At 38.0% G+C, this 12,570-nt stretch overlaps 1 protein-coding gene across 1 annotated transcript; it reads right to left on the reverse strand.

Annotated features, from left to right (window-relative positions):
• Window positions 1-3,023: 3,023 nt before the first annotated feature.
• On the reverse strand, window positions 3,024-5,750 carry LOC110521695 (regulator of G-protein signaling 16). Its single transcript, XM_021599474.2, has 4 exons — window positions 5,617-5,750; window positions 5,213-5,358; window positions 4,496-4,662; window positions 3,024-4,320 (listed from the first exon to the last, which is right to left on the reverse strand). Exons 1-4 carry the CDS (start codon window positions 5,655-5,657, stop codon window positions 4,120-4,122), a joined length of 555 nt encoding a protein of 184 aa, XP_021455149.2. The 5' UTR covers window positions 5,658-5,750; the 3' UTR covers window positions 3,024-4,119.
• Between the last annotated feature and the right edge of the window lie 6,820 nt (window positions 5,751-12,570).

Raw genomic sequence — 12,570 nt, forward strand, 5'->3', positions numbered from 1 at the left:
AGATGAAGTGTGCTTTGCGTAACAGTCCACCTCCTCCTCCACAGCTTCCTGTATGAGATGGTGGACAGGATAAGGTAATAGGGAAGAGAAAGAAAAGAAAAGCGGTGTTTCAGGGTTGTTAGAGAAAAATATCATAATCGTGTTGTGTTCTCTCCAAACACATAATAGCATTACAAGGTATTTAAATGGTGTAATATGAGTGGAAATGTCCATTGACATATTCATTTCAGTATCAGAGTCAACACATTTAGCAAGTGTATATGTTATGCCTCTCTTTTGCTGAGCTAAAAGTGAACCACAGTTGCTTGGTGATTCAGCTATCCAAAACCAGGGCAAACCATCTCACCTGGAATGTGCTACTCCAGTATACTATTTCCAACAAGTTTTGAGTACCTATTTAACTGGGGACACTCCACATTCATCCCTCACCACCTGTTAGCACTACAAACTAGTATGCTCTGACTCATCTGCACACATAAGGGCCAGATACAAAGTAAGCTATCTCACTACAGATTGACATTTTTGGAAACTTTGCACAGGTGCAAAAATGCTCTTAGGTCTCTTCCCGACCCAGGTTTCAAGCTTCATTTTTTTATTTGTTGCATTTGCCTTCAAGGTCAAACAACCGTTATCTCTGGTTTGCAAGCTTGCTTTCCCAGTCAGAACATTGCCTGGTGCTCCACTAAAGGGAATTTTCAACAATGAGTTGATGCTGAAGCGGCTTCATCAAAATAGTCCTGAGTACCCCTCTTCAGAGTCCCAACTGCACTGAACAGTTCTCGGCAAACAGCATATGCTTACAAAACCAGCTTTATCGACACTCATCGGCTGAGATGAATGGACATTTTGTTCCCAAGAAGATCAGATGTAACTGAGATCAAATTCAGCAGCTCTGAGTTCCACCTGCACTAGATCCACTCCTCACGGATAACATTTAAATAACAAAAATGGTATCAGTGACTAGGACACGTATCATTAAGATATTGGCTGAATAAAAGAAAACTTAAAATTTCCATTGTCAAAATCCGATAACTATCCTTATCACATTAGCAGTAGGTACTTTGCAATACTGTGTAGGCTACCAACATAGTCATTACATTGCACTTACTTGTACCGAGTAATTGAGCGATTCCATGCCAGCAAATACCGAAAATATGTTTTTGTATCTCAGATCGTCTGGCAGTTCTCACTTAGAAATTTAATTGGGATGAAGTATGTTTGAAATGCTTTTTACATTTGCAACACAAATCATTTTTGAGAAAATCATGATGATAGTGGCCATTTTAGGCAATGTTTTAGACCTATACATGTCTTCCCCCCATGAACCAGACAATTCCCTTATGTCATTATACTACTAATAGGCGTATCACTACATTATGAAATACAATGACACATTAATTCATTCAACATTAAAACTATGAATATTTCAAAAGTACCCTTATTCATGTTGTTAATTTTTATACATACATAAGTACTTACAATTTCCAGAGTGAGCTCTCTGCTACTTTTAAAATGATGATACATTTTATGAGCACCACCAACACAGTCAATGGGAAAATTGATTCAAAGGGAGCTCCCTCTGCTGGTGATTTGCTGAATATTAAATTATATTGGAGGGCTGTGATTGGCTAAGGACCTATAATGTACATTTCTATGTATAAAATCGATAATTGATTGAGAAGTGCAGGGAGCTCACTCTGGCAGTTTGATGTGCTTTAAGAGTATATTGTTCCAAACAATATGTCTAAAAATAACTAAATAACTACTAACTAAAATAAATAAATAACTAAATAACTAAATACTTTTGAGATATTAATAATTCATTTTTTAAATGTTGAATGTTTATCCATAATGTAGCAATACTCCATATTTTAGAGCACACTATAAGGACTATATTGACACCAAGATGTTGTCTGTACCATGTATGGTTCACCGGTGATAGGGTCTTACAGGAGGCATGATTAGCTCTAAAAAGGGCTTAATTGGCCACTTTCATCATGATTTTATTTTGTGATCCATGTAAAAAGCCTGTTAAACGTCGTTCCTTCCAATTACGTTTTTATGTGAGGATTGCTATAACAATCTAAACAAGTACCCAAATTATTTTTGGCTATGCTGACATGTAATAGCGATAATACTGTGGCCTCAACATTAACTAAGTTATAAAAACGGTTTTACATAATCTCAGCAGGAGTATTAAACCAATGTGGATATGTTAGATGGCTGGTGTGGTTGTAGCAGCCCTGTCACAACGCTAGCTTGATTTATGTCCTTTATTGTCAAAGATCGATGACTTGTCCAAACAATTATGACTAACAAGGCTTTATGACTCTCTATTACGTAGATGCTCTCACACTATCTCCCTTTTATTTCCTGTTTCCAAGAACTAACTTCCATTTCACACCAAGTGAAACGAAAGCTCACATAGTCAACACAATGCACATACAACGCACAATGAGACAAAAGCATTGTCCGTTAGCTGACAAGAACATTTAGTGTTCCTGATGCTTTGTAATAGAGGCCGAACAGTTGCCTTGGTGACCCAATCAGTGTATGGCGTGATACCTGCTAGTTCATCTCACTGTAGAGTGGGCTTAATAAAAATAATCACAGGCTCATAGTAATCATAGTAATGATAGAGTATGAGTAAACATGTTCTATCATCATCCGGAGAGAGGAAGCAGTGTTATTAAATGAAGTCGGATATCCTATCGCATTGAGATGGATGCTGCCTGGCTTCTTAAGGATAGGCTCTGTTTAGTATCCGAGGATAAAAAGTTTAAAATCAATGGATAATTCTGTGTATGCTTCATATTAATCATGCAGTGAGAATGTTAGTATTTTTTTTAAACAGTGTTGTACTACACTGTCAAAATCATGTATCTCGACTTTGCTATTCATTTACCTCATCAATATTGGGTGTCTGCAAATCTTCTCAAACTCTGACCGTCACTGACTCATATCACCCATTTGCGTATGGAAGTGGTATAATCAAAAGTAAGACACAGACACAGTGTCAATATTCAAATATTCGTTTTTTATTCAAATAACTTAGCATATTCTTTCTGTCATGTAAAAACAACAACAGTATCAGACAACAGTATAAATGTATTGCAGTTTTTTCTTCCTCTCCTTGTCTTGTTAAATACATAATTTAACACAGAGACAACAGAACCGAGTAGAAATTAATAAATAGTATAAATACTAATTTGCATGTAGAAAACATTCAGAGTTCGGGAGTAACTGATTACATGCGATCAATTACATGTAATCTGATTACAAAAAACAAACTACAACTGTAATCAGTTACAGTACGATACCAGCAAAAATATTCTAATCAGATTACAGGTACTTTGTAAGAACTCGATGATTACTTCACACATTACTTTTAAATTCAGCAAGGATGTTTGAGGAAAAAAGACATTTACACCTTTCTGTTTTCTCAATGACAATCAATTCAGCATTGAAAAAAAGGCTCAAGTTTAATTGTTCCACCTTAGTGAGTCTGACCACAAGTCAGAGACCACTATGACGACACACCAAATGCGTTTGATGGATCCTTTTTATCTTCTTCTAAAGCCTCTTAAGGGGAAAGTCATCTAAATGTATTCCAAAAGTTACTTTAGTGATTACAATTTTGGACAAGTAACTGTAATGGATTACATTTACAAAGTAACATACCCAGCCTTAAACATGTCTAGTTACGAACACAGTTAGACATTGATGCAATAGAATGAGACACTATATCAGTGTACCTTTAATTGTTAAATTCCAACTCATTGTCAATGCATAATTTGCACATTCACTAATGATAGTCCACATCATGTGGGGATATTGCCATCTCAGTTCTTGTCCCAACTTCTGTCCATATGGGGTATCACCCCGTCTGTCTTTTCTCTTTCTCTCCTCCAGAGCTCTATGGTGATTGACAGTCTTCATCTTTCAAAATAGCTGGCATCAGAATTTACCCATCTCTTGTCCGTTCATGACGAGACATCTGTCCATCTCCATCTGTAGACATTCCCATCTTAAGGCTTCACGACTGGTCAACGTTCAACGGCGATAAGTTCCTTTTCTGTTCAAACTTTAGATGACCACACTAGGTCCACTGCTACTAGTTCACGCCTTCTTGGATGTGGATGTGCACTTGGCACAGAGCTGGCTGATATGGTCTTTGTAAGCTGGGGAACGGAGGAAGCGAGGGTAGCAGTCCTTTGCCATGAGAAGATAGATCCTGTGCTGGGCCATGTCGAAACAGGACGTAGATGGATCTTTCAGGTTGGCCCTGGTGATGTCACGAGTCTCGTGGTCAATGTTCACCTGGAGATAGAGAATGGAGAGAGAGAGTTTAGTCAGCTGTTGCAGTCTGAATGAAGATGTGTTATTTTTTATTTATAGTTGTAAATTATAGTTGTAATAAAGATGACTGAAATTGGGATGCCATAAAAATGTCATTGGTGAGGGAGAATAAAGCAGGCTTTTGAGGGATGCATACCTCTCGGGGGGCGTCGGTGCAGATGAACTCATCATAGATTCTCTGGGCTTTGGCGGCCAGCTTGGCAGCAGACTTAGTGCTCCTGAAGTCCTCACAGGCAAAGTAGAACGCAATGTTTTCCTCACTAAACTCTGACACCAGGAAATCTGTGAAGGCTATCAGTCCATCTGATGAAGAGAGAGAGAAAGTGAGAGAGAGATTGATATTGGTACAGTTCAATAACAATGATGCTATGTAGTAGGCCATCCTAGAATCTGTGTCCTTGCATTACCTACTGTGTGGGTATGTGTGTGTACATTAGTGTGTGTGTACATGTGTGTGTGTCTCTACATGTGTGTACAAGTGTATGCATTTGTCTGTATCTTGTGGAATAACCCCCAGAACTGTGCCAGCATGTGTATTCTACAGCAGCGGCTGTGTTATGTTGTGAGGATCAAATCTCTTATCTTCGTAATTAGCAAGCTCCCAGTAATACTCTATAAGCACCTGGGGCTAAAATGGAACAATATATTTATATATATATATATATATATATATATATATATATATATATATATATATATATATATATATATATATATAACATTTTTAAATGGGACAAAATATCCTACTCTAACCTAAGTGCAGAAATAAAGGTTTATTTTCGTCGCATCTCTGCAGAACTAATTGTGTGTGTGTGTATATGTGTGTGTGCAGTGAAGAGTAAGGTTTACTTACGTTTATTGGACAGCAGCTTTTCGAAAGACTCTTTCCACCTCATGCATTCTTCCAGAGTAGGTCTAGTTTTGCCTATTTTGCAGCTTGATAGACTCCAGTTTGATTTTTGCAGAAAGTTGACCATTCTTGATTTCAGTTCCTTGGCCCTAAGAAGAGAGAATAATATCATAGGTAAGATAAATAATGCACAAGTCCTTGAATTGAGTCCTTGTTCAGTACAATATTTTGATACTAACTAGTCATTAACAAATCGAGACATGTCTCATCGCTGCAAGGTCTAAATTTAGAATCCACTAAAACCGCCTTCACTTTCATCATCACAGAAGCTGGAAAGCCAAATAATAATCCCCTTTAATCCTTTAATCCAAATGCCAGAGACAGCGACAGTGAAGAGTTGTATGTACCTTTCTAGGCAGGTGGAAGACAGAGCTAGTCCTTTGCACATAGTTGATGTGGATGCAGAGAGCGGTACGTAGTGTAGGTAAGTAAATCCTTTGAGTTGAGGCGTGCAGTTGGACAGATATCAACAGAGTGTGTCTGCAGTGAGGGAGCAGAGAGCTTTTATCCTCCAGACTGAGGCTTGTCATCAGCCTACTCAGCCAATGACATGGCCTCGAGACTGTGTGTGTGTGTGTGTGTATGCGCACGCATGTGTGTGAGAGAGGGTGATACAGAGAGAGAGATGGGGAAGGAGCACGAAAAATAGGAAGAGAGGGAGGGTGTGAGAGAGAGAAAGAGAGAGGGAAATATAGGAGAGTGAGAGATGGAGGGTGAAGCTGGGAAATTACTTTTCAACATCCCTGATATCAAACAAGTCTTTTGTGTTGTTTGTTTGTTTCTGCTCTCTGAAAAGATGTTATTGTCTGATTGGACAAAATGAATCTCCCACTTACATGGGCCAGCGGGTGTTTGTGTGTGTGTGTGTGTCCATGTCGGTGTGTGTGTGCATGCATGGATGTGTTTGTATGCATATGTTTGTGCGTGTATGTGTGGCAGTGTTTACTAACCATAAGGAAGCGCGGATGCTCTTCCTTTGTCTGTTGTTAATGATCGCTGCTTGGACAACCACACACACACACACACACAGGAGACAACAGGGGAGATAAAATGAGAATACAGTAATAACCCCTGAACAAAGATGATCTCATACTGTAGATACAAGAAGTCCAGGGGCCTCATTTATCAATCATGCACAGGCACACATTTCTTACAGTAATAATCGATATTAAGTACAGTAATTTGTTCAATTAGAGGCATGTGTAAAAGTTTTATAAATCACACTTTTTCTATGCGTTTTAAATTGAATTTGTAAGTAGTATTTCAGAATAACTACGCAATATTGATAAATGAAGCTTGTTTCAGGGAAGGAAATGTGGTTTGATTATTTAGTCATGTTCAATGATCATTATAACATTTGATTGGATATACACACCTCCTTGATATTCCAGAAATGGAAAGGTTGATAGCATCTCCGGTAAATGACTGGAGATGCTATCACCTTTCCTTTTTTTTAGGAATATCAAGGATCTACAATGACTCAGATAAACAGCCCATTCCAGTGGCGCCACATATACTGTATATTTTAAAGTTTACTGGAACCAGGAACCACTTAAGATAAATAATATTGTACCTGCACCTCACATTCAGGAGAAAAAACAGGACAAATATTAATTTGGGTAGTACAATAAAAACAGATGCAATAACACAAACACACACTACAATGAAACAGAAACTCCCTTCACCACACCCATTGTTTTGAGCCCTTTTTCAATAAACTCTCTCTACACAACAGCTCTGCCTTCATAGTTGCATGTACAGCATATCATCATAATGTCATCAGAGACAGATGCATCATTTTTATTGCCCATCCTTCTTACATGACCCTAGAGAAAAAAACATCTGACTGTGCAGTACACAAACATAATGACTCAGAGCATGAATAAAGCGTAGTTGGCGATGATGAGGATGAATCAACCTGCATCATCAGTGTATGATTCATAGAATAGACCCTAGGGACCATTTGGGTTACCTAACGCTCCACACAGGGGCATCATACACCAATTATTTTAGAGGGGGCACGAATTACGCAGGATGTAGAAGGGGAAAGTTGGAGAATTTAGCATTTTTCAAACACTTGAAACAGCTTTTTCCTGCAATCTAGAACCATCATCATTTTGGCTAATTCTATGTAAACAAGATGTGCATTTTTCTGCATAGGTTATATAAGTAATAATGACCGAGAAGCCGGTGTTTGTTGGCTATATTGGCACGGGTGTTGTTAGGCCCGAGACGAAGTCGAGTGCTGGCAAACTGTGCCAATATATCCATGAAACACCGGATAATGATCACCAAATAATGATCGACATATTTTCATAAAACATTTTTTTAAATGTATTTGTACTAATTCATCCTTCCACAAGAAATAATCCCGACACAAATCTAGGGTTGCTAGAGACGAGACCTAGTCGATCGTTATTTTTGTTCTGTATCTATGGGCGCGACCCAGTCGTTCGTTCTAAATGTTCCATTGCCATATTGACTGGCAACGTTCTAATCCCTTGCCTGCTAGCTAGCCAACTATGGCTAATTTACTGTCACCTCAAAAAGTGCAGCCAGAATAACAAAGTAACTGCATTTGTTTAATCAGATTTCTAGGTAAGATGTATTTGGATACATCCATAGCAATGCGCTTATGATGCGTGACTTTGCCTGGCAGAAAACATGTGCTCTCTAGTCAGGACACTGTTCAGACAAAAGAAACACAATCCATGATGTTCATTTGAGCTGATTTTAACAAATTAAACCATACATTCCCTTTGTTATCCATGACAGCTGACTTCAGTGATAATGCCCGAGAAGCCAGTGTTTGTGTTACGATCGTCGTAAGAACATTCGGTCCAAAGCGCAGCGTGAAATCGGTTCAACATTTTTTATTATAAGTGAACCGCACAAAAAAACAATAAAGCATGAACAATACGTGAAGCTATGGAGTGCTCACAGGCAACTACACATAAACAAGATCCCACAAAACACAGTGGGGAAATGGCTGCCTAAATATGATTCCCAATCAGAGACAACGATAAACAGCTGCCTCTGATTGGGAACCATACCAGGCCAACATAGAAATAAAACAACCTAGATTACCCACCCTAGTCACACCCCGACCTAACCAACATGGAGAATAAAACGCTCTCTATGGTCAGGATGTGACAGTTTGTTGGATATATTGACACGGGTGTCTCCCTTGGGTCCAGCTGATTCTTTGTGGCCTTGTTATATGCGAGAGTGGTGTATCTGAAAGAAAGAATACATTGTTATAATATTGTTTTCGAGTAGCCTAATTATGAGTGCAACTTAGAAATAACACAAACAGGCTATGAACAACATACCTTAGACCATTCTCATCTGTTTTTACAAGGAATGAGTTGAACTCTAATTGTCTGTTCCCCTCTTTTCCTTTTCGACCCAGATGTAACTGGCGGACAAACCACCCTTTCTGGACCAGAACTCTTGGTGTACCGGGACTCAGATCCTGGGGGTTTTGGAGCTGGGCCACATCTTTATCGGTGATGGGAGGGTGGCTGTTTGTGATATCTTTTCCTTGCCTTCTTAGCTGTTTGAAATTGGCCAGAAATACATGACACAAAGTGGTAAATTCAGTATCCTTCATAAGGCACCAGCTGCGACCGATGGGTGGGTCATTTAGAAACTGGTTGAGCCCACTCCAGAGTCCCAGTACACATGCGGTACTGCTCCCCCTTCCCATTTCGTATATTTCCATAAAACTGTCGGAGAAGGATGTTAAACTCATCCTTAGTGACAGTTTTGAAGTCAACAACTTTTTTCTTCTCTTGCTAGCCAGCCCCCGAAGCAACACACAGCTCAGTTTGTATTCTAATATTGTTCTTGACTGTGTTATTTTTGTTGCGGCTTTTCTCTAGGTCATTCAATGCAGTATCCTCCAAATATACATGCCTGTGTATTATTGCCATCTCTTTTTCCATTTTAGTTTTCGCAGAAGAATCGATTTAGCCAGTCAACTGAAAAAAGTTCTGTATGTTGCTATGACAACCAGCTCAATTTGCTGTCAGTGTCCTTCGGACACATTCACTTTATATGGGACGGTGGAGATCCCAATTCAATATTGAAAAGGTTGGAGAGACAGACAGCAAGGTTTATACAAATCTCTGCTGTTGAAAATGAATGCAATTCTAAAATAAATGTGAGATAATGTCTAGATGCTTTTTTAGTGGAGATCAAGTTTATACATTTACTGGCAAGTTTATGAGACTGTGGATTGCGCAGTGAAATGGAACAGAGTAAATCATAGATTTAGCCTGTGGTAACTTGTGAAATAGACACCGGCTGGAATGCGTTTTTAACAAATCAGCATTTAGGATTAGAACCACCCGTTGAATAACTATTCATACCTCTTTACATGGTCAAAAGCCATTGAGGGTGTCACTCTGAATGCTGTAAATTACACATCTTAATGTACTACACTAACATGCCTAGGATATTACAGTACATCCAAATTACAATGGAGTACATGGGACCATAACACACAATCAATACAGGCACATGGCATCATAATTATTTTCTGCATATCTAAGCATCCCTCGAGCTGTCTATATCCTCCTGATTGGTGCTTCTTAAAAAAAAAATATATATATTTTTTTTCTCTACATGTCTGCTCAAATCTGGGTAAAAGATGGAAAGGAATGTGTTTTATTTAGTACGTTTAGTACCCCAGGAAACCCATGGCAGGAGGTAACTGTAAAAAGTTTATACTTTACCCCAGGATACCCATTACGGGTGGAAAATATACCAACAAGGTAGCTTTATTCACTTTGGAGGAATTTAACGAAACAAAGTTGCTATGTTCACGTGAAGGGAATTTAGCGAAAAGTTTCAGCCTATTTGCAGTGGACCTCCTTGTTATTGCAGTTCTCTTTTTTTTATTTGCGTGATGCACTTGCATTCAGTGGCATTAACAGTGGTTCCTCCTTCAAAAGTGACGTCATACTGCGGCACACCTTGCGGGCTGCTGCAGCATTTTTTTGGCACGTTATCTATTTGTCAGCCATTTTTCTGTTAATGCAAGTTATTGCTAGTTTGACCACCAGAGGTGATCTTTGAGAAGCATTTGATAGTCTTCCATATTGGCATTACCAGAGAATATAAAACCTTTTTGTAATAAGAAGGTATATAGGATTGATAGGAAGAAATTTGTCTTAATTAATTTTATTAATATTATGGTGTTTCTATTCAGAGAAAAAAACAAAACATCAGGGTTTCCATAAGGATGGGAATGGAAAATATTACGCTGTACCATGGGAGGAAGGAGTAGGCTGTTCTTGTAAATAATAATTTGTTCTTAACTGACTTGCCTAGTTAAATAAAGGTTACACTTAAGAGCATAACATTTCTGCACCCTAATTTTCTATTTCTAGTCTAACCAATACCCAAACGGAGATTAAGTGAAAATAAAAATCTTATTGATTTATTAAGACCAGTCCCCATGCTTGCCTCAGAGCAGCGCAAAACGGTGCTAAAATAGTTGTAGGCTTTTGCTTCTAACTTCAATATGCTCATTAAATAAATAAGACCTACACCATTTTTAACAGCACATTACTCAATACTAGTGAGACTCATTCACCTATGGTAGGCCTACAGTATATCGAAAAATATATTTTTTCAATGATGTGACTCTCTTCCAATAATTACATTTATACTCTATATTAATATCTAAGGGGCATTGTCCATTAGGATCGGTGAGAATATCTAAGGGGCTTTTATATAATTCTAAATTCATTAATAATAATAATCGCTTTGTTTAAAAATTAACAACATTTTGGAGATTTCATTTTCCTTTAACCTAGAGTATGCAAGAAAAAGGCAATTCTTGAACATGGGGTGAGACATTCTCACTCATTTGTAAATAAAGCCAGTTTGTTATTTAGATGTATTTATTTCTGAAGAAACCTAACCTGATTATTTAGCAGACATCACTCATTCAGTCAACACATATCTTAAGAATATCATGGAATATTTAAACATTTTTGTTTCTCCATGCCTGTCCAGAGCAGCGTGAAACAATGCTGAAATAGACATCCGCAGCGGGAAGGCCATGTATTCCGTGCCCACTCGTGGTATCTCTATTCGGGTACACATCCATGGAATAGCAGAACAGCATAATGGTCCGGGTGGCCCCTGCTGTGCCTGGTGAGCAGTTGGTCAAGTTCTGTTGTCAGAAGAGGAATGGAAATGTCAGGGTGAACCAAAGACCGGAGTTCCAGAGCTCACAGGTGTGCCTGGCATGGATTGTGACTCCATCTCGTTCCTCGGCCTTTTCAACGCGTGAGTGAGTCAATGAATATTAAAGCCATTGACTCACTGATGAATGAAGATGATGAGCGATCGGCAAAGGCAATCTGTAATCTGCGGGCATCACGGCACAACATTAACATCGCTCTAATCACAGTCAGAAGACAGTTGAAGAAACTTGTGTGGACTTATGGAAAGGCTTGGTTAGAATTTTTATATATATATATATATATATATATATATATATATATATATATATATATATATATATATATATATATATATATATATATATATATATATTTTTTTTTTATTATCAGAACATTAACCATGTTTTGTACTGTTCTGTAGTTTCAACCCAATGATCCGTCTGACAAACAAAGAACTTTGCGTCAAAGCCGGTGAGACATTCAATAACATCATCTTCACAGACGAATCAACCGTGGCCCTTGAACAATTTGATCAAAATTGCTACAGAAAAAAAGGAAGAAGATAAAGAAGATTAACGAACGCTTAAAGATGTTGATGAAGAAATGCTGTTTTGAGTTAGAAATGTATCACTTCAGAGTAGTTAAGTATCGAATACATTCCAAGATGAGGGGTTTTCACAACAGTAGCTGGGCTATTGACCAGCTAATAGGAAACAATTGCATGATGAGCTACATTCTTTACAACAATTTCACACATCATTTGTATCTACCTTTCCATTTACTTTTAGAGTTTGAGATTTACAAATGTGTGCTTTCATTATTAGTTACATTGTTTGTTTGAACGTGCAGACTTGTTTCTTTAAATTACTGTTTCATGTAGAATGCTACATTTTTGACCAGTTGCAATTGTAAGTAAGCCTAATAAAAAAATCCTACTTCTATTAGGCTGTTAAGCCTCATAGCCTACTTCAGCCAGTTAAGTTATTTTATATAGGTCTGGGGTCCAAGATATAGACTTCAATTAAGTCCTTTTGTTGTTTGTGAAGTCAAATTAAAATGAAGATCATTGTTGAAATGAATTGCTCGACTGGTGTAAGTTTT

Source organism: Oncorhynchus mykiss, chromosome 30 (assembly GCF_013265735.2).
Source record: "Oncorhynchus mykiss isolate Arlee chromosome 30, USDA_OmykA_1.1, whole genome shotgun sequence".
In the NCBI taxonomy this organism is placed as follows: Eukaryota; Metazoa; Chordata; class Actinopteri; order Salmoniformes; family Salmonidae; genus Oncorhynchus; species Oncorhynchus mykiss.